Source organism: Tyto alba, unplaced genomic scaffold (assembly GCF_018691265.1).
Source record: "Tyto alba isolate M040663 unplaced genomic scaffold, T.alba_DEE_v4.0 Super-Scaffold_2, whole genome shotgun sequence".
NCBI classification, from domain to species: domain Eukaryota; kingdom Metazoa; phylum Chordata; class Aves; order Strigiformes; family Tytonidae; genus Tyto; species Tyto alba.
The window spans coordinates 8,432,196-8,455,163 of record NW_024881282.1 but is presented as its reverse complement, the minus strand read 5'-3'; the positions used below and the strand labels follow the sequence as shown (position 1 = coordinate 8,455,163).

The 22,968-nt window shown below is 40.8% G+C and overlaps 1 protein-coding gene across 2 annotated transcripts; it reads left to right on the top strand.

Annotated features, from left to right (window-relative positions):
- Positions 1 to 785: 785 nt before the first annotated feature.
- Positions 786 to 22,382, top strand: PCF11 (PCF11 cleavage and polyadenylation factor subunit). Of its 2 annotated transcripts, none has more exons than XM_032990790.2 (16): positions 786 to 1,265; positions 6,169 to 6,294; positions 8,569 to 8,757; positions 9,161 to 9,352; positions 10,199 to 11,304; positions 11,571 to 11,760; positions 11,851 to 12,493; positions 12,580 to 14,075; positions 15,986 to 16,073; positions 16,768 to 16,887; positions 17,423 to 17,525; positions 18,127 to 18,310; positions 18,778 to 18,933; positions 20,001 to 20,093; positions 20,601 to 20,636; positions 21,260 to 22,382. In XM_032990790.2, exons 1-16 carry the CDS (start codon positions 1,077 to 1,079, stop codon positions 21,467 to 21,469), a joined length of 5,121 nt encoding a protein of 1,706 aa, XP_032846681.1. In that variant the 5' UTR covers positions 786 to 1,076; the 3' UTR covers positions 21,470 to 22,382. The 2 variants fall into 2 exon arrangements, with proteins under 2 accessions (XP_032846681.1, XP_032846680.1); XM_032990789.2 differs by having other exon boundaries at positions 17,420 to 17,525.
- Positions 22,383 to 22,968: the final 586 nt, after the last annotated feature.

Below are 22,968 nucleotides of genomic sequence, written 5' to 3'. Positions count from 1 at the left end.
TAAGGGGTGATCAGTTAAAAGGCGCAAGAGAGAGGGGCAGAGTCGCTGCCTCCTACCCCCGCTGAGGCAAATGAATTCCCACCAAGCAGGGATCACCCTGTGCCCTGGACCGGCTGGCGCCCAGCCCTGTGCCGGCACCCCCGGGCCCCCCCGGCTGCTGAGGCACAGCCGCCCCGGCAGAGGACACGCACGAGCGCTGCGGCCTGTGCTGGTACGACTCGCTTCGCTGGAGCGGGCGGTTTCTCCGGTGCGGGGCTGCCGGCGGACACCGCGCCCCGCTCCCCCCGGTGCTCACGGGCCGTTCCCGGCGGGGAAGGGAGGCCACGGCCCGCAGGCCCCGGCAGCGCCCATCGCCAGCCCCGGCGTTGCCAAGCCAACGGCTGGCCCAATAGCGGGCGAGAGGCGGAGCGCCGGGCAACGGCGTTGCCACGCCAACGGCTGACCCAATAGCAGGCAGGAGGCGGAGCGCCGGGCAACGGCGTTGCCACGCCAACGGCTGACCCAATAGAGGGCGGGGGGCGGGGCGAGGCCGTGCGGTCGCCGTTGGCAGCGGGGGAGGGGGTGGGGGGGGTAGGGAAGCGCAACCAATTGCGAGTCGGGACGCCGGGGCGAGCGCGGGGCTTCGGCGCAAGCGGGCCAATCGGAGGAGGCGAAGGGCGGGCCTAACCAATCCTTGGCGACGGTAGTGACGGCTGAGCCAATCGCGGGCTGAGCAGGCGGGGCGCCAGCCAATCAGGGCGCAGCCAGGGAACAAAAGGGGCTTTCCAAACCGCCGGCCCCTTTTCCTGAGAACAATTTCACATGACGCAACGGTTGGAGGAAGAGGCTTGCGAACCGCAGCCGCCGCCGCCATTTTGTGAGCGTTGAGACTGAGTCGGCGGCGGCCGGAGGAGCGGCGACACGGGCGGCAGCACCACAGGCAGCGGGAGCCGCAGCCCGGAGGATGCGGTAGAGGAGCCCAGCGGCAGCGGCGGGGGGGGGGCGGCATCACTCGGCGGCGGCGGCGGCAGGGGATCGCGGGGAGGGGGCTCTCGGTCGGTGGGTCGGGTCCTGGTGCGGGCCCCGGTCGGAGAAGCATGTCGGCCCCGGAGAGCAGCGCTGGTAGCAGCGAGGCCCGGGAGGACGCGTGCCGCGATTACCAGTCGTCGCTGGAGGACCTGACGTTCAACAGCAAGCCGCACATCAACATGCTGACCATCCTGGCCGAGGAGAACGTGCCCTTCGCCAAGGACATCGTCTCCCTGATCGAGGCGCAAATCGCCAAGGTTTTTATATTCCACCGACTACTACTCCTACCTATACTGCTGGGGGGACCGGCCGGGGCAGCGGGCTAGGGCGGCCGTGGGGGCTAGGAGGAAGGGCGTGGGGGAGATGGCCTACAGAGGGGAGCGGGAGGAGCCGCGGAGCGGCGGGCTGAGGGGCGGCAGGAGGAGGAGAGTGGAGGGGACAGGGAGAAACAGCGAAGCAGGGCGGGTGAGAGGGCCGGGGAGACGGGAAATGGGGCGGGGGGGGGGGGGGGAGGGCAGACAGCGGGCCGGGTGGGGAGAGGAGGCCGGTGGCGGCCTGGGGGTAGCTGGGCTTGGGCGAGGATGAGGGACGGCGAGGCAGGGGAAGGAGGTTCAGGGGACGTGGAGGTAGCGGGGGTGGGGGGGTGGTCTCGTTTAGGGTGAGAGCAGGATTTCGACGGAGTTGGAGAGTGCCGGGTATTTGGATGGCGGGGGGGTGCTGTGTGGAGCGCCGCGGCAGTGGGGAGAGGGCCAGGAGGCTGAGGCTGCTGTGGGGGAAGCAGGCGGAGGGAAGCGTGGCTAAGGTGGGATCAGGGAGCACGGGGCGAGGCGGCGGGGGCTCCTTTCATCGCTAAGCTTAAGGCTGCTGCTTCTTCTACCCTCCACCCCATAGGGAGCAGGGGACTCGAGGGAGGGGAACAGCCCCCACACCACCCTCTTCGCAGTAGGGGAGGGTTTGGGACTTGCCCCACCAGTAGCTCTGGGAGGGAGGGCAGCGTGGCTCGCGATTTAAGCCCCGTGTAAATACCAGATACAACATGGCGGCCTGGCAGTGACTGGGCAGCAGCACCTCGCCCTTGGAGCTGGGTTTTCCCCCTACGTGGAGCCAGTATTCAGTGTCTCGAATCTGGTGTCTAAACCCTTGCATTTAGCGATTTCGACAGTAGATGAGTACTGCGATCGTTAGAGAGGGCCTGACTGGGAGATTGTGTGGAGGGTTGGGTTTTTTTGGGGGGGGGTGGGGTAGTTTAAAGCAATGAAAATAAGGTTAAGTTTATAGCATCAGGTTGTCCACTTCTGAAGGGCTAAAAATAATGACTTAAGTATCAGTTAAGATAAAGCTATTTTCCCACTGCGGTCCCTTTTGGGGGTGGAGGGTGGGGGGAGCGGGCACCCTTACCTTACAGTAAAGTTTGTGGGTGAAAGGTGATCATCTGCTCCGGATAGAGAAGTGTGTGTGGTGGTGATGGGGGTTGTTTTGCTCTGTCTGATTAGAGAAAATTCTGTGGGCTTGGGTAATCTGTTTGGATTTCAGGTGATCGGTACCCTGAGTAATGCTAGTGTTGTGTGTGTATTTAATTTATTTTGGCTAGAGAAGTTTATTGGTTGAGGATGGGGAAGGAGTCCTCCCTGACTAGAAACTGCAGCAGCCTGTAGGATCCTAACATGGCGTCTGAAAGGCACATGATATAAAAAGAAGGGAAAGAGGAGGCTCCCTCTGAGCCCAACCCAGGCAGTTGCTGACATCAGTCAGCCACAACACATGGATGGGGGTTTCCAGCACCTTTTTAACAAGAGCATTTCCTAAGAAAATGGTTCTTCTTTCAGTCCTGTGCCCCCCCATTCGTGCCAGTCACCCCTCCCCCGTTGTTTCCCTTGCTCCCTCTGATCTTAGGTGTTCAAAGGCTTTTTTCCTTTGGCTTTAAATCGTGGTTTATAATGGTGAGAATTATACTATCTAATGATGGGGAGGGTATGATCTCTTAAGTTATTTAATCTATCTTTCTATCAATGCAGGATGGCTTTTTAGTGTTCCACAGACCTCTTCCAGTCTAGTCTTAAATGCTGCCAGTGGCTGAGTTTTGCCATTCCTTGGGGAGGTGACCTCATAATCTAATAGATCTCACCATTATATCTCCTAAAGGGCAGTGGATGTGTATAAAATGATTTGTGATAAATACCAATGCTGTCAAATTTTTTTTTTTTCATTTCTGGGTGATTTAGAGCCTGCCCTGAAGTGTGTTTTTTAAAAAGATGTTTTAAATCCTGTATCAATGGTTAGTTTTGCCTAGTTACTGTTTGTGACTGTAGTTTATTCAAGGCAAGTTTTTAGTTGTTTCTGGGAAAGTGATCTCCTTTACTAAGCCACTTTTTAAAAGTGTTGCCTGGAGACAGTTTGTTTAGTGTAAAACTTGAGTGGTCTGCTTGACAATTTAATAAATGGTTCTGAAATGTGTGACTGGTATTATAAAATTTGTAAATAAAAAGTGTGAAATATGTATTTGTCTTTTTCTTTACCATTGTATAGTGCAGAATTTGTTTCCAAGACCCATTTTGTATACAAAGTTGTTTTTTTTAAACAAATTTTTGCACAAGTTTGTGACTTGGGATTCAATTGCCAGATATGATTTTAAACTTGAAATCTTTTAGGAAACTAATAAAAAAGAGCCACACATTTCCAACAATAGCTTTCCTATGTTATTTGAAGGAACAGTGGGAATTCTGTAATTAAGTCTTTAATACTATGCTGGTGAGCTCAGAGATAGCATTCTTCTGTGTTCTGGTGATTATGCGGCGCCTCCCTGCCTTTTGGTTAGTGTCATGCGGGCATCTTTCTTGCTAGGGGATAATGTATAGGCTGCCTGAAAACAAAATACATGCAAATCTGGGATTCCCTTTTGTGGTTATTAGAATATTTGCTGGATACCTTGACATAATAAACGTTTCCAAAAGAGAAAACTTAAATATTCCAACCATATTTAAGTCATGGTTCTTAAAATGTGACACCCGAGTAGATCATATTTGAAGCAGACTATGCTGCTAAACTGCTAATTCTGTGCCATGGTTTGAAGTAGGGTTCCTTACTAGATTACGGTGCTTCCATGAATGATTATTTTTAATGGTCTGATGCATAATGAAAGTGACAGTTAAACTTGTTACAGTGCATTCGGGCTACCATTTGATTCCCCAGCGTCTCAGACATGAAGCTTAGCTTAGTGAGCTACTTCCATACATTGGTGAAATGGAATAATACAATATTCTACATCAGTAGCTCTTGGGCATAGGTACTTCTGAGGCAGCTCTTTGTTTCCTTAACAGCTGACTTTAAAAGTCAGAAACAGTGCACTGTCATTATTTTTTTATAAATTAAGGCATTCAGAATTTAGAGTGCTTTTAATATGCCATTGTGCAGACTGCTTTAAAGAAGAAACAGTATTCCACAGGCATTTTCATATAAAGTAGCTGTAGACCCACAGCCTTTGATTTCTGAGACTAGAGAGATGCCTTTATTCTAACACTGTTGCATATTAGCTTGTTTACAGCTCAGTATTATGTCATAGTGTAAGACAGGCTTTTAATGTGCTGCAATTAGTTTTAGCTAACTTAACTGCATTTTTCTGTCTCTTTATGTACAAATTGCACCACCTGCCTGTTTTTACTTTTTTTCAATATGCTCAAAGGCAGTGACACCACCCCCCACCCCCAACTAACAAGGAATTCTGCCCTCTTCAGTATTAAGTTTCAGATTATAGTAAATTAATACACAATTAAGGGTGAGGAAACATTGTGATTTACCCATATAAAAGTATTGTTGACTTGGTGCCCTTCTGTGAACCACCTTAGAGAGGGGAAGGAGTTAAATTTTAAATTGTAAAGCAAGAGCAATTCCACACACTTGTCTGGACAGTGGGTCTTCGAAGTAAGGTGTTGTTAATTAACCTAGTAGCCTATCCTGTTTAAAATGAGCAGTGAGTAAAGTTATTCTGGCTTTATCTTGAGCTTACCGGATGATGAATGGGACTTAAAAGTATTACGAGTGGATGCTCTTCTAAGGGAATCATGGTCAACACACAGCTTGTGGTGGTGTCTTTCATGTCCTCTTCAACAAGTCTGTGTACTTGTTGATGTTTTCTGGAACTTTGCTGTGCCTTCTGTTCTGTGAAAGCCAATGGTGGGCGTTAAAATCACGTTGATTTGGGCTGGTAGTGCTTTGTGTACGTTAGAAGTCGCTGTAGCGGTCCGACATCACCACACTTCTATAGCACAAACTTGCTACAAGTTTTGAAAATGGATTTAAAAAACCCCAGACCACCAAACCCCAAAACCAAACAACAAATACCAAGCCTTCTCTTGTAGCAAAGATGTGTCCAAAGTTTGAAGACTCCTGTGAAAATCGTGGTTGCAGTTCCTGAGCTTGTCTGTGCATTTACCTGGTCAACTAGATGATTCAGTTTTGTCTGGATTTTGAACTTTGTTCTGACTGTGCATTTTTGTGTGCACTCTGGAAATGTGAACTGTCACTATCTGCAAGTGCCAAGAGAGAATGGGACTCTTTGCTTTGTCCATTTGGATTACAATGAAATAGTTGCGACCTGTTCTGCATGTAGTTTATGAAAAGACTGTGATACTCGACATACAATCTACAGCTACAGAAGTTCACTAGTTTGGGCTGTTTGCCAGAAGTCTGATTTGTGTTCTGTGAAATCCAGAAAAACAAGCATTCGGGAGGTTTGAAATACAAACTTTTTTTTTTTAGAAGTTCCTTGAAGTGCTAACGATGGTTTCCCGCAAACCTAAAGTTACTTTCTCAAGTGGGTTTTGGAAGGTTACACTCAGTGCACTAGCAGCAATACTGTCTTGTGGGCTTTTTTCTTCTTTTTTTTTTTTTTTTTTTTGCCTTTTTCCAAAGCTTTCATATGCGAACAAAATAAGGTGTTCCTTTTTTGTGTGATAGACCCACTGCATTATACTTTGAACGGAGTATCAATTTTCCAGAATAAGTTTTTGTATAAACAAAAAATCCCAAGCCAAATCCCTTGGTGTTTATAGTGGCAACCAAAAAGAGAGGTCTGTATTTCTGGGATTGGCAATCCCTCTATTTAAAAAGCTTAAAATATGTTTTTGTTGTACTAAACTTCTCAGTTTCTTCTTATTACTCCAGGCTCCTGCATCAGAGAAGCTCCCTGTTATGTACCTTATGGATTCCATTGTCAAGAATGTGGGAAGAGAATATCTTACTGCATTTACTAAAAACCTAGTTGCAACATTTATTTGTGTATTTGAAAAGGTATATACACTTTCAGAAAAGTTCTGTATTCTAAGCAAGTTTTCTTCCTGGTAAAATAAATACATGCTTTCAGTTTTGGGTTTTCTTGGGTGGTGAAATATACAAATGGATTACTTTTTCTAAATCTCAGTACTGTATCTCTAGTGTGGAGGATTATTCCTGCTGTTATTAAGCATGTAAGTTAATGTTAGCTGAAAGATGTGAAGTCTTACTTAATTTGGTTCATAAACATCTGTAATTTTCCTATCCAGGCAAGATTTTACTAACAGTATTTTGGGTACCAATTGCTTACCTGGATGGACTTGTTGCAATGTGTAGAGCAATTAATTATGAATTACTGCTTTATTTTTAAGATAGTAAATAATCGTTATGCCAAGAATAGAGTGAAATTGAGTTTGTGGATTTCTGAGAGCTTCTCTCTTCTGTAGATAGATTCGTCTGATTTACTTAATTTATTTTGTGCAGAATGAGTGCTTAAGCTGTGAAGAGTGAATAGCACTTACACTCGATTCTCTCCTGGTGGTCTGTGATGTGAAAAAAAAAAAAAATGATAGGGGGAAAAAAGGCTCTTAGAACGTATTGCTATATTACATTACAAAGAAGTGTTTTCATTCAGCATTTAAAACTACTGCCATATATTTTAAGTTTTGCTCTGAATCTTTAAACCCAGTGAAGTAATTGTGCATGCTTCTCAGTGAGAAAGGCAAATCAAAGTCCAGTTTTTGAAATGCTGGACTTGAATTGGCATTAAGTTGGATCAAAAATGAAGGGTTGACTTCTGTGGTTTCCTCTTTGCTAAAAGAAAGTGGCATCTCATATGAATGAGTGGAGCTTTTACGTATTTAGCTATCATTACATATCAGCAAGGATCTGAGATACCAGTATGCTTTATATATGGTTTTCACATGTAAAATGCAGGATGAAATAAGGAATAGATTGTAATAATGACCAAATTCCTGTGTGTAGAGTAGATAGGTAGATACTTTATTGTTTTTTTCGGTATTAAAATGTAAATGTTATTTTACTGAGTTGCATTTAATGTTGTAGCTGAAGCTCTGGATGATAACTGATTTTCAGTTTTATAGGTTAACTGTCTGCTAAGCTAACTAGAACTATTTAATTAATGTGTATTAATTAAATGTGTAAAGTGGAAGTCACTTCTAGTATCTTAATTGGTCATGTTAAAAGATGCAAGTAAGAATTCCAGCACTGACTTCGTTACAAATTTTGTTTTATCAGTAAATGGTCACTAAGGTATCTTTAAACTCGTGATGAAGTCAGAAACTTTTGCTCAGTCATTTCTGCACCTTTTGGAGTGAACTTCGTACCCTCTCATTGAAAATTGTATAGAGGCACCCCCCAGTATCTAAGTATGAATTATTTTTGTTGAAGTTCCTGCTCCTCCCTGAAAGAACCTCTGAATTTTCCAGACTACTCTGTGTCTTGCTGTAGCATCTTAAAATAAAACTGCAGCAAAAAACATTACACAGTCAATACTTGACTGAACTGGGATATTGACATTAAGACAGCTGTGTATATTTTTTCCTCAGATGTTTTTCATTTATTGTTTTGTTTGAACTACTCAAGTTACGAGATGAACTAAATTTTGCTTTATTGTAAATTTCTAATTTACCTGTCATGAGGTAATCCAGACTAATTGTGAAGGGATAAAATGGGCACTGGTCCTACAATTATGCTTGATCTGTGGCTCATAGATGAGTCTAATTTTGCAGCTGAACTGAAATACAATTGACTTCATTTTAGCTAATACCCCTTTTCTTGCATTTGTTGGAAAAAAAGTCCTTCAGTGACTAAACAGCTGAGCAAAACACCTTTTCTGTTCACAAAATTTGTTGTTTCCTGGTTTGTTTGTCATTGTTATATTCCATTCAGCACAAACACTTAAATGTATTGTCTCAGAGGCTGTTGCCTTTCAATATTTTTGTTACTGTATTTTTTCCACAGAAATTGGGCAAGTAAAATGAGAATTTTGGTAATGGAAAAGTTGAAAGAAAATTCTCAGAGAATGGTAATACCCAATAAAACCTTCAAATGGCCTTGAAACAATTCCACATTTGAGCTTCTGTTACTGATACCGTTGGAATAGATGTATGATCTGCACTGTTTCTAAAATCTGTATAGCAAGTTCAGTGTGTTAAAATGGCAAACAGTTGATAGAAATAGGAAATAAATGAAGTCTTAAGTTCTACAGAAAAGTTTACGAAATTGTTTTATATTAACTTAACAAGCCATAGAATTGTTTTATTGTTTTAGGTGGATGAAAATACTAGGAAAAGTTTATTTAAATTACGCTCCACATGGGATGATATTTTTCCTTTGAAGAAACTATATGCACTTGATGTCAGAGTCAACTCATTAGATCCTGCTTGGCCAATTAAACCTCTGCCCCCAAATGTGAATACTTCTAGCATCCATGTGAATCCTAAGTTTTTAAATAAATCGGTAAGTTTTTATGTCTACTGTATGAACAGATGGTAATACGTGTAGTTCTCATTGTTTGTATGCTGCTTTTTGACAATTTAGTATATTAAGAATGAAGTATCTTGACCTTTGTAGACAGGTAAGAGGAACTTCCAAATTCAGAATATTTGATGGGTTTGGTTTTTATATTTTCAAACTGTATTTATGTTTTGGAACATTTATGAATTTGTATTAGATGACGTATACCTGTCACAGCAGGCAAAAGTTTTAAATTGTTTCAGTTATATTTTGCATTAAAAATGCAATTTATAACTGCTGTACAAACTTCAGTCTTAGTGCTGGATCATGATAACAGTTAAAGGAGATGGGAGTTCAGTTGATTCCATCAGAATTTTAAGCGTATCTTACTTTATTCTGTTTTTAGCCAGAGGAATCTACTGCACCTACCTCTGCTGTCACTTCTGGTGCCTCTACTCCTCCAGCTGTTCCTGAAATACAAAAGAATTTGACACAGGAGCAACTGATAAGGCAGCAATTGCTTGCAAAGCAAAAGCAGTTGTTAGAACTTCAGCAAAAAAAATTAGAGCTGGAGCTGGAACAGACTAAAGCACAGTTGGTAAGTAGGATAGTTGATGAAACTTTTATAGTTGGGTCTCAATTTCTCTTGGACAGTGCTTAGCTATACTGGTAACTGCAGTATGTTATTTTTTCTTCATGTTAGACAAGTGTAGCTATTTTAGGACTAGAGAAATGCAAGTTGATCTGGGGTTCCTGAACAGTGTTTGTTACCTGAAAGCCTTAAGAATTAAACCCAAAATAGAGATAAAAAAAGCTGCTGTTCTTTTTTTTTTTTTTAACTTCTCTCCAAAATGATGCCTGCCTGTGATGTTCATCTCCCACCTCTTTTTGTGGCTCACAAGAAGCCAGGCTTTTTCAAATACATTTTTTTCTTATAGAACAAGGAAGCCTGACTGTTGGAAATACAGTCAGTTTCTTCGTTAGGTCAGGTTGGTTTGATGCCACCATCTGAAGATGGCAGTTAGGCTGCATTGTTTTACATTCATAATTGAAAGTCTTACTGTGTTGACAGTTGATGATTCCAAAATAAAACATCTCTGAAGTGTAGAAATATGAAAATCAGATACTTGGCAGCTTAGTTGCCTTGAGCATGTGGAATATATAGAAAAACTAACACTAATGAAAGAGAACATGTGCCTAAGTTACATTTTGCAGTATTGACTTTGTAGTACTGATTTTGCATTCTATTTGGATTTGATCTTTTGTAATTGTACTACATTATTTAATGCTTGTAATTAGCAATTAATGGGTCATTTTCAGTTGGATGGCTGAATCTCGTAGCTTTCAAGATACTTCTAGTTAGAGTTTTGGATTCAACACAGAATATGAGCATCTTGGGGTAGTTGTGTCATGCGGATAAATGCTGGATTTTTTCATATTTCAGGCTGTATCTCTTAGTGTTCAGCAAGGATCATCTACTATAGCTTCAGTTCCAGCACCTTCCAAGCAACACATGTCTCCCACACCTCATATGACAGTTAAACCACCTCATCAGACTGTTGTGCAATCCGAAAAAAACAAACCATCCCCAAGTCCTCCACTTCATGATATCAAAATAGTCAATAGGGATCCTCGACTTAATAGGATGGCTCAACATTCTTCTCATGGTAAAGATCAGTCACATCGGAAGGAATTTCCACCAAACACGACCAGTCAGTCTGATACCAAGGCAAACAAAACAACACAGGCTGAAAAACAAAACTCAAAGCAAGAAAAACTGAAAGCAAGTGAAAAAACACAGAAGAAAGAACTTGACCAGTCAGAAGCAAAATCTAAATCACCATCCCCCTTGAAAAATAAGCTACCCAGTACAAAAGATACGAAAATTCAGGAATGTGAAAGCACAAAAGTATCTGAAATTAGTAAGAGGGATCCAAGGCTGAAAAGACATCTTCAAGATAAGTCTGAGGGCAAAGAGGAGGAGGTGAAAGAGAAGAGGAGGAGTACAGAAAAAAAAGAAAAAGAGGAACATAAGACATGTGAACATAGACCAGTAGGCAGCAGAAATAAAGTAATTAATGGTGCTGTTCAGAAACAAGACACAAGTACAGAGGAGTCAGAAAAACAGGGTGGAAAACAAGGGAGATCAAGTAGTAGAAAACGGTCACGATCACGCTCTCCTAAGGCACGGTCACCGTCTACACATTCCCCAAAAAGACGAGAGAGGAGATCACCCAAAAGAAGACTTAGGAGTTTATCTCCCACTTCCTCAACTCCTAAACTTGGAAAGATACGTCAGATAGGCCCTAAGCAGTCTCATGTTGAAGAAGGCACACAAGCAGCAAGAGATGAAAGAAATTCTAATAAGAGAAACGTTAAACAAGAGGTGCGAGATCCAAGAAGAGTGAAAAAAGCTCAAGAAGACAGGCCCCAAGAAACAGCAAGCCAGCATTCTACAAAAGCTTCTCCTGATCCAAAGGAAAATGCAGAAAACTGGCAAGGGTCCAAATCAGGCAAGAGGTGGAAATCTGGTTGGGAAGAAAATAAAAAGTAAGTTACTATCTTTTAAACAACTTCTGTTTGAAGTCAGTGAAAATTCTACTGCTGACTTCAGTATAGTTGGCTTTGGGTGTTGGTGTTCAGATTGTTAAGATTGATAGGTTTAACTTACATCTACTAGTGAAATATGGAAATGGTGCATACTTAGTTTCTAAGGTGATAGTGATGTTTTGCCATGATCAGTTCTAATGAGGAATGTAACACTTATGTCCTGAATAAGGAAGTAGTCTATATTTTAAATGTATTCTTGCTTTCAGCTCACAGCAGAATGAAGAACACCAAGCACTTGGTAAATCCCCTCACCAAAGACACCGGGAAAACTGGCCTGCTGGTAAAGGAATTTTATCACCCCGAGCACCAAAGCAGCAGCACCGGTTAAGTGTGGATGCCAATTTACAGATTCCCAAAGAATTGACATCTGCAAGCAAGAGAGAATTACTTAAGAAGGTAATATTAATAAATCTGTCTTCATTAGAAGTGTTCTGGGTATACTTTTCTTTTCTTTTTGGAAGGCTTAACTTTAATTTTCTGTTACAGGCCAATGAACGCTTAACATCCGGTGAAATAACACAAGATGAGTTTCTGATGGTAGCTCATCAGATCCGACAGCTGTTCCAGTATCAGGAAGGAAAGCACAGATGTAGTGTCTGGGATAGCCCTACAGATGAAAAATGTGGCTTGAAAAAGAAACCTCTTCTGTCAGATGCAGAATTAACATATTATGAACATAAGGCTAAACTAAAAAGAACACAAGTTCAGCATTCATTGTCAAGGCTTGATCTGTTGGATCCTGATGATATTTTGGATTATCATATACCTGATGCATTGCTTTCTGGAATAGAATGTGAGCAAGCAAAAGCCAAGCGTGGAGTACAGTTTGACAGAAAAGAACAATTTGGAGAAAGATCAAGGAGACACTCTCCTGTAAGTGGCACTAACAGACCTTTTGCTGATAACCTCTCGCCTCTTGAGAGTCGACGAAGACTTGAGGAACAAAATGCTACTAAAGGAGCAAGAGGTTCAAAGAACTTTGATCCTTATGACAGCTGGGGAGAATCAGATGAATTTAGAGATGCTCTCAGACAACAGGGGAAAAGCACAACAGAGTTCCAGAAAATCGATGGTGATGCAATCTGCAGATTTGATAATCGTGAAGACAGACAGCTTCTTGGGCAAGCTGGTATGTGCTTTTGCTTTATTTTATATCTGTTAAATAATTGGCAACGTCTTAGTGAGTGGTTATCTGGTTTATTTGGTTTTTTTTAGGTGTTCGGGAGGAACCAAGATCACCATTCAGTGAACGTTTCAAAAGAGCTAGGTATGAAGATCCAGAGAAAGCACCGTTTCCAGAAAGTCCAGGATCAAGATTTGGAGGCATTGAAGCAAAGCAGAGGATAAGTGCACTAATGGAAGACAGACCTCTATTTGATGGCTCACCTAGACAGGCTGCTTCAAGGGTTGGAGTAGATGGACAAGGAAGTCCTTTTGTTGATGGTCCTGCTGCTGGTTCAAGTTCCAGAATTGATGGGCCACCTGGACAGGCTGCCATGAGATTTGAGGGGCCTCTGGTGGGGGCGGGTGCATCTCAGTTTGATGGACCGCTGGCAGGAGCAGGAGGAGCTGGAGCCCTTAGATTTGATGGGCCACCAGGGCAGCTGGCAGGGGCCCTGAGGTTTGAAGGACCCCCTGGACAGGTTGGTGGAGGAGGTCCACTGAGATTTGAGGGACCTCTTGGGCAGATAGGTGGGCCTTTGCGGTTTGAAGGGCCTGCAGGGCAGCCTGTAGGTGGTCCTAGATTTGAGGGACCTGGAGTTGGTCTCAGGTTTGAGGGTCCTCGTGGCCAGCCTTCAGGTGGTCTCAGGTTTGAGGGACCTCATGGTCAACCTATGGGGCCTCGAGGTCAACCAGGGGGTGGTCTCAGGTTTGAGGGACCCCATGGTCAGCCCTTGGGGCCTCATGGTCAACCAGGGGGTGGCCTCAGGTTTGAGGGGCCACATTTACAGCCATTGGGACCCCATGGTCAACCTGGAGGTGGCCTCAGATTTGAGGGGCCACATGGTCAGCCTATGGGGCCACATGGACCGTCAGGTGGTGGGCTCAGATTTGAGGGACCTCATGGACCATCAGGTGGTGGGCTCAGATTAGAAGGACCACATGGTCAGCCGGGTGTAGGTCCTAGGTTGATTGATGGACCAGTACACCAGGGAGCTGGTGGACTTCGATTTGATGGTCCTCTGGGTCGGGCCGGACCGAGATTTGATGGTTGTCATGCAGCTGGATTTGATGGTCAGCCTGGACAGCTGTCTCTCTTGCAAAGATTTGATGGAATTCATGGACAGCCTGGTCCAAGATTTGAAAGGGCGCCTGGCCAACAGGCACAACCACGATTTGATACAGCCATACCTCAAAGATTTGATGGACCTCACCAGCCAGCCTCTCGATTTGACTTGCCCCTTGGCCTTCAAGGTGCACGTTTTGAAAATGTAGCTAACCATCCTGCCTCAAGACTAGAAATGTCACCATACGGACAAGGTGGTCCGTTTGTTGAACATCCCGGCCAGGGCTACAATGGACCATCTCATGGGATGCAGTTCCAGAGACCTGATATATTTGATGGCTCGCCTGGACCAAACTTTAATGGGCCAGCTGGCCCAGGAGCACAGAATTTCCCATTGAGAGCAGCTGGACATTACTTTGATGAAAAAGCTCTTCAGGGTCCTCAATATGGGAACTTCAATAATATGCCAATGGGAAGTAATCAGGTAAGAATTGATGACGATAAATGATTTGCTTGCAGAAGTACTTCTATGTAGAGAAGTAGCAGTTTTTCTTCAAAAAACGAGATTTTTCTGAAGAGCTGGCAGACTCAGAGGCAGTTTCAAGCTAAAAAAGTCATCCTTCTTCGATAACTTCTAGATAATCTAAGAAGGTCATGCATTACTATTTTTAAAAAATCTGGGTTTAAGAATTAAAGTAGTGGGTCTTTACAGTTACTTTGTAGTTGAGAATATGACAGTGAAATCAATATTTTTAATTTGAAAACAAAACTAGGTAATTGGAAGCCTGTGGTGTTTTCATTAAACTTTAACAAAAGTGAATTCTATATAAAGCATGAAAGATAATGTAAGTGAATATACATGGTTAATTTTTCTAAGAGGTTGTCGTGGTTTAAACCCGGCCAGCGGCCAAACACCACACAGCCGCTCACTCACCCTTCCCTCCCCTGGGGAGTGGGGGAGAGGGTTGGAGGGGTAAAAGTAAAGGGAGTTGTAGGTTGAGATACAAACAGTTTAATAATTGAAGTAAAATAAAATAATAATGACAATAGTAGTAACAGAAAGTACAAACCAGTAATACACAGTGCTGTTGTGCACTACCTGCTGACTGATGCCCAGTGATCCCAGAGCAGCAAGAATCTGAAACCACAGTCGTGGAAGAGAGCTAGCTTCCAGGTCAACCCTCATCTATATACTGAGCATGAAGTTATATGAGATGGAATATTCCATTGGCCAGCTTGGGCCCGTTGCTTTGGTTGGGCTCTCTCCCGGCTTCTTGTACACTGGCACACTAGCAGGACATGGGAAGGTGAAAAGTCCTTGGTTTCTTAGCAACAGCCAAAACTGTCAGTATGTTATCAATGTTCTTCTGGTACCAAGTCCCATACTGAATCTATAACACAGCGCTATTCCAGCTACTAAGATGAAGAAAGTAGCTCTATCCCAGATGAAACTGGAACCAGAGGTACAGAATTAGAATGGACCAAAGTAATTTTGACTTGTCGTAGCTGTTAGTAATGGCAACAAGCCAATTTTAAAGAGATACCCATTACTTGGGGGAATTGAGAAAGATGGGGACATTGTTGAAATATGGTCTTTGAAAATTACCTCAGCATTAGCATGTGTTATTTTGTCTTTGCTGTTTCCTGTTGGAAATGCTCCCCTAGAAGGGGAAAATGATACTTTTCATTAGTGATAATGATGTAATTTCTTTCAGTAGATTAGAGATTTTAGAACATTTTGCATTTGAGGGGTAATAATTGAACATGAAGCGTTAACTGATTGTACGAAAATGGGTAATGTGTCCTGCTAACCTCTAATGGGATAACATTGTAAACAATTTGTAAATCCAGAAAGCAGCCAATTAGGGGAGGAAAAAACCCAAACATTTTTATTACAAGTGTGTTATAAAAACTTTTCCTATTTGAAGCTTACTGTAGCTGGTTTGCTGAAAAATCTGCTTTCAAGCAGAGTTCCATATAGGGGATGCTGAGATAGCATTTGTTAACAGACGTATACTGATTTCTCAGATTTCTTTCTGATGGGCTCTACTTTGGTGATCAGGGGCAATTTAAAAGGAAGTACTGCGTTTGGAAGATGCAGTTGAAGGCTAGATAGGTAGAAGAAAAGGTGGTCTGTTTTTTTTTTTTTTTTTAATTGTTAGGTAAAATGAGAATGTGTTCTGAAATTTTTCTAGTGGGAAATGAAAATGAGGGAAAGGTTATGTAGTCACTTGTGGACCTTTCAATACTAAACAGACATGGTTCACTCCTTGAAGGAGTTTTATATATATAAAATTACTGAGAAACGCCTAGAAGTTAATGATAACATTTTAAAAAGTAAGTTTTATAAACGCACTATTATAAAAAAAATCACCTAAATGTTTACTTTCACAGGTTTCTCTCATGTCTGCTCAACCAGGGCCTTATGGCCAAGGTCAACAGTATTTGCCAAATCCTGGAAGTTTTGTTCAGAACCCTGCAGGTGTGTAGCAAAATAATCACTTCCTTTTATTTATTTTAGATTGTTCTGTTATGTTCTGTTAGCGGCCACAAAAATTACCCTTTGGGGATGTCCTGGTGTTCTAGGTCTGTATGAGGTGGCTATAGATGTGGTTTCTGTAGTACCTTCATCTCTTTAGGGGTTTCCCTCAAACAGTGAAGGCTTTCGTTAGTTTTCATGAGCTGTGCAGTTTTGGTATGTAGTTGTGCTAAAAACAGAAATAAGTTTTGGTCTGCTTTTCTGGAAGGCACCAGTCTGTAGGTCTGGCTTGCTTTGCCAGGGTGTGTAAGCATTCCCAGTGTATGAGTGGTTAGTAAAAACTTCTAAGAAATCATAAATAGTTAAAGTAGGTGAAGTAGTAGATTGGTCCTGGCAAAATACTTAAGGATAAAATAAGGAAAACAGTGTGTTTCAGTAAACACTATCTGGTAGAAATCTATGTGTGGGCAGCCAGCTTAGAGAGTACTTCAGAATACATTATGAAGGAATCTGTTGCAAGGGAAGAAATTAGCCAAGGACCAGACATAAAGCAAAGAGAGTTGATAGATAATTTGAAATAAAAACCAGAAGAAAGAGGAGGCAGAAGGAAAAGTGTGTTGTGAAATACGCTGATAAAAGTGAAGTAAATTTGTGGTGCTAACATTTTGTCTCCTTGAATGTCAATGTTTTTTCCCAGGAGCGCTTCCACATTCATATCCTGATAACCACCTTGGACAGCTTGATGTCAATGAATTGTTTGCTAAACTGCTGTCAACAGGGATCCTTAAACTGTCAAAAACTGATTCCACTTCAGCACGTATGTAGATCCTTTATGTTCTAACTACTCAGTTTTTCCACAGCTGAAGTGTAAAGCTAAGTATAAGAACTTTTGTGAACTCCTGCATTTTTTTTTTTAAATGCAACTTTGTTTTGGGAAGGGAATTTAGTGTGTATGATGGAGTAAATTCTTAGTATCTTGTTTAATTTGTACACTTCAGCTATCCAGAGCAGTCAGTTTTGTCTTTGGTGCTATGCCTTGGTAACTTGTTCTTGATTATATTCATATTCTTGTCAGTTTCTGAAATATTTCTGTGTCTCTGAAGAGTGAATTTTAATATGAAAGACAGGTGAAATACTGTTCTAAACAGAAATTCTAAGTAACTTACAGTATTTTGTATGCTTTTTAAAATGATGTTAGAAGATGACTGACTTGGCTATTACACACTTACATTTTAGCATGATCACATCGTATTTATTAATATTTGAATAAAAATAAATTTCAGGAGCACATAATTTCTTTCTCACGATGTACTGAAAATTTGATAAAATGGTATCTTTGTGTTTTCTAGAAGTAAATGAAACAGCCCAGCCAGGTGCTGAAGAGGAAGATGATGACCAGAATGAAGATCAAAATGTTCCAGACCTCACTAACTTCATAGTTGAAGAACTTAGACAGTGCGTATAGTAGAATGAGTTTACAGTGCAGTAAGAATAATGACATGGTAGTATCGAGATAGTTAATCCGAGACAGCAGAGAGCTTTTAAAAAATTATATGTCACCTTGTGACTAAGAGGACCTGCAGTTTTTCATATTAGCCTTGGAGAATTTGAGGGGGGAATAAAAGGGAATATTAACCTGGGAAGACTATCTTTACACAAGTTGCATGTTGTTACTTAATCAGTAAGGTTATGATATGTATTAAAGTCAGTGTTTCTTCCTTTGTTACTACTACTTTTACCACCTTTGTGGTAGTTTGCAAAGCTGAGACAAATGCTGGCGTTGCCATTTTATGCACTATTGGGTGATGAAGCTAGTAGGCATGAAATGCAACACTAGCATGTTTCTCTTGAATAGTTAATATGAGCCCATTGTTTGTTATTTGAATGTTTAAATTGTGTTATAAAAATCAGGAAGAATTTAGCTGTATTGTGTGCTTTAATCTTGCAGTAGATTTACACTTTTCTTCTGTTGTGGGCATATAAAGTAACTTACTGAGAAACTTCTTCCCTGTTTTATTTTCAAATAAATGTTAAGACTTTTTTTCCTTTTTTGTAGGCGTTACGATAGTGTTATAAATCGACTGTACACTGGAATTCAGTGTTACTCATGTGGAATGAGATTCACTACTTCACAGACAGATGTCTATGCAGATCATTTAGATTGGCATTATCGTCAGAACCGGACAGAAAAAGATGTTAGCAGAAAAATTACACACAGAAGATGGTACTACAGTTTAACAGTAAGTAATGCAGTAGGACACTTGAAAGATTACAGACCGGATTTTGTGTTTTATTTATGTAAGTGCTGTAGGATTGCAGTTGAAATGTACATCATTGCAGGAGTCAGCCTTTGGTAAACAACAATGTCTTAGATATTTCACGTAGTTCTCAAATGCCTGTCAAAATACAGAAGGCAATTGTATGATGAACAATAAACAGTTTGAATCTATTGGTAACTGTTTTCATTGCACTGAGAATGGAATGGAAATTGAAGGATAGTGGATTTTCTGGAAAAAGCTTTTTTGAAGTGTAGCATTGTGAGAAAGTGTGCACTGTGCTAATGCTGCATGTGAAGAGTGTTTAAGTTTTAATGAAGTAAGATATATTAAATACGGTACTTTGAGGATGTCTTTTTTTAACCCTGAAGCTTATTTTTTAAACATCTTGGCTGTCTGTGTCTGAGTATGAATTAAAACTTTTTCCTCAGGACTGGATTGAATTTGAAGAAATAGCTGATCTAGAGGAGCGTGCAAAAAGCCAGTTTTTTGAAAAAGCTCATGAAGAGGTTGTGTTGAAGACTCAAGAAGCTGCGAAAGAGAAGGAGTTTCAGAGTGTCCCTGCTGGACCAGCTGGAGCAGTTGAGGTAAATTCCAGCTTGCCTTTATTAGCCCAGATACTGAGAATGATCTTATATTTCAAAGAAGTTTGCAGCAATCTTTCATACAGTGGGTGGTATGTAGGCTGAAATCTTGTTCTTGGACCTCTATGCAGTTACTTCACAGGTGGTGTATTTGTGTATGTAGTGGTAGTTTCCCAGGGACAGATAGTATAAATAGCCTGTAGTTCAAAAAAATCTACACCCATTAGTGTTCTGTCATTTTAGCAAAATGAAAATGGGCAAAGTGTGTTCATTTACTAAATTTTTCCATAGAAAGAATAGAGCAAGTGAATTGGAAATGGTAAATTGTCATTCAAATAATGATTGGGTGTACTGCGTTTTTGATACTTTGACACAGAAATTTCTTTTTCAGTAGGAGGATAGGCATTAGGACAAAGAAATACCTCAAAGTAAGCACTAGATCTGTATTTTGATAGATGAATTGGTATAGTAATCAAATACAAATGTTGATAGAATTACAATTTAGTTTTACATGCTAAGCCTCTAAGTTATCAAGACATGAAAGCCTTTGTTTTAATTTTAAAAAGTAACTTCTAACTTCTGTGCTTTGTTCTCAAGAGTTGATTATTTTGCACAGAAGTACTAAAAATGTTAATACTTCATCTAAAAGTTCTGCGTTTTTGATTTGAGACTCCGGGTTAAGTGAAAGAGTGACGATAATGCCATAAATAAAACTAACGAACTCCCTGTACTGGATTGTTTTACATGACAGTAAAACAGCATTAGATTGTAACAAAGTGTTTTACAGAGACTTCCTAGCTGAAAGGGCAAAGCTTACCTTTCTCAAGTAAACAGTCTTCAAGGCCAGATGATGATCATTGCTCAGTCTGCAAACTCTACTCAAATAATTTTTAAATAAATTTTTCTAAAGTTATTTTTAAAGTGTGGAGGAAAGATCATGTTGTAGTGTTACTGTATTTATCTTAATTTAAAAGACCCTTTTTTGACTGTTACTAGATTCCTGAAGTTCATGTGTTGAGTAAATTGTTGCAATAACCCCACTTATGTCTGTTACTCCAATAACTTCTCAGAGCTGTGAAATTTGCCAAGAGCAATTTGAACAGTATTGGGATGAAGAGGAGGAAGAGTGGCACCTGAAGAATGCTATCAGAGTAGATGAAAAGGTAATCTGATCTTACTTACATGTGATACTTGCAGTAAAAAAAAAGAATTACAGAAAAAAAAGTGTGTGGGGAGGAGGACCAAGTGCTCTTTCTCTCCCAAAAGATTCCTGTGGTAGTTCTCCTGGCTTCAAGTACATAAATATCTCAACCTTTGGAAGTGCGTGAAGCGCTGGTATCGCTAGTATAGGGTCACTAGCCTTCCCTTACATTGCAGTGCTGAAAGAAAAATGAATGTCTCTGTATATGGGTGTAGATACCGGTTCAGTTATTTCTGTATGTAGCTGTACACAGATAATTCCCAACACTTACCAGGCTTCTGTATGATAACTTTTCTTAAATAAACATACGTCAGATCTTTTCTCAGTTGTATCTGACAACATACTTGGCCTGCTCACACCATTATTTTTCTAGACAAATGGTGTGATATGTGCCATTGACACTGTTCTGTTCATAACCGGTGATCCTGCTATAATTTATGTTCTTAAATGTGTTACAATTATTTTTCAGATTTACCATCCATCTTGCTATGAAGATTACCAAAATGTAAGTGAATCATTCTTACTTTGTTAAGCATTTTGCTTTCAGTTTGTTTGCTTGATCTCTGACTTTGCAGAGAGCAGATGTGTTCAGGATGTGCTACCTGTCTCTCTTGCCTGTGACTTAGACAATTAATTGAAGGCCTTGGGCATGGCAAGTTCATAATACAGAATTAGATAAGCTGTATTTCTTGTTATGATGTGCCATGACAGTTTGTGTGTCATACGTGACTGAAAGCAAAACCGTGGTTTGAAAACACATCATGCATTTATTGATGAGTAATGTGCGTAATTTTAGGAATTTGCAAAAATTAAGTAAATGGGTGTTGGGGAGTCTGTTATGTTTTTAAGGCTTTTGGAGTTACAGTTTCTCTGGGGATAGCAGGGAATAGTTTATGGTAATGTGGTTAAGCATTTCATCACTGCTTGGATGATACCTGTTCAAAGTAATTGTGAAGAAGTAATGCTATTAAAGAATAAATCTGTTTTCTTATGATCTTGATAAAGTAGAAGTTTGGATTTTGAGTGCCTGACTACCAATGTGTCTGCATTTTGAAAAACAGTAAAAGGGATCAGAAGTGTAAACCAGTTACTTTGTCTGTTAATACTACATTGACTTTCACTTTGCAGACATCATCATTTGATTGCACACCATCTCCCAGCAAGACTCCTGTAGAAAATCCACTAAATATAATGTTGAACATTGTTAAACAAGAAACACAAGAGTCCTGTGACTCACCTAAAGTCAAAGAAGAACCTGATGACACCCCTACTGCCTGTGCAGAAGAGAGCACACCTGCATCTACAGAAATTAAAACAGAACCTGATGAGTCTGTTTAAACAAACTGAGGTATGATTTTTTTTTTTACAGAAGAGCTGCTGTGTTAACTCTGGAAGGCAAATACTTTTTATATGAAATAAAAATGTTCAACTGAGGCAGGGCCTCAACTACTGTTTGGTTAATAAATACATTTTTGTATTTGAATTTCTTATTGCCTGCACAGTTTCAGGTGTCATTGTGTGAAAGTTCTGTAGATGCGTGAAAATTTAATGGAATGAAATGGTATATGTAAAAATGTACAATTTTCACTTGTGGAAATGTAAATTATAAATAAAAGATATTTTTGCTATATATGGAGTGTAATGTTTATGCACACCATCAAATGAAGACAGTGTTTCTGTACTTTTTTCAGTTTAAATAGAACTAAAAAGAACTTTTGCTCAATAAGATTCATAAAAACTGAAGCAAATAACTTCCTTCAGTTATCCCATAGATGGGTTATTAAGGGAAGCAGTGCAGAACTTCTCAGACAGACAACCCTAGATTTCTTTTATTTTCTTTTTAAACTTATTTGAACAAACTTACATATCCAGATACTTAAGGAAAAAAAAAAAAAAAAAAGGCAAAAAAAGGGGGGCAAAAAGACAGTTCTTGGGTAGAAGGGGAAAATTAAACAAACCAACCGGAGTACTTGATTGTGAACACAAGTGCCAACAACCAATTAACAAACCAGGATGCCTGGTAGTTAAGACATTTTTAATTTTTTTTTTTTTTCCATTAGTCAAACATGTAAGAATTTAATACAGCTGAACAAACTTTACGTTACAGGGGGAATGAATGTAAGAATGCTCATTTGAAACATGGTTAACATTTTTTTTTTTGTTGCTTATGACTGGACTTAGATGGTAAACCAGATATCCTGAGATGTTAATATTTCTTAAATGTAATAAATAAAATTAAGCATATATTTAAGTGTGAGCTTCTTCCTTTCGATAATGGGTTTGTGTGACTGGCATGTTTGTGGGATTTAAAATAATCATACAGTTGTGTTTTAGGACAATGTGCATTTAATGTTTTATTCACTGCCATGTGCATAGTGCGTATTTTAAAAGCTGCTGGCAGCAAGACATAAGCACTAAAAGAGCAATGTTGCAGTCCTAGTGCATTACTCTTGCAGTGAGGATACTTAGGAAATCAGAATTCACTTGTAGTGTATGATGTACGTAGAAATAATTAGCTGTGATGGTGGTTTTAGTGTTGGCTGCAACACTTCTTCCCATCTTCACAACCAGGCTTCAAGCAGTTTTTAATATGTGAATAATTCCTCGACTCTCAGTATTAAGGCTGTAACTGTAGTTGTGAGTGTGCCCTGTTCTAGATGTCACCCTTAAAAATACCTTTCAATTGGATAGAGTCCAGAGGAACAAAAATATGAGATTGATCATGGCTAAGTCAGTCCTTGAGGTGGTGTGTGTGGCTGCTGGCTGTGTGCTGTAGGGAGTTACTCCAGTGTTGTAACTTCTTCCTCAAACAGGGCTGTAGGTCTGGCCTGAGTAAT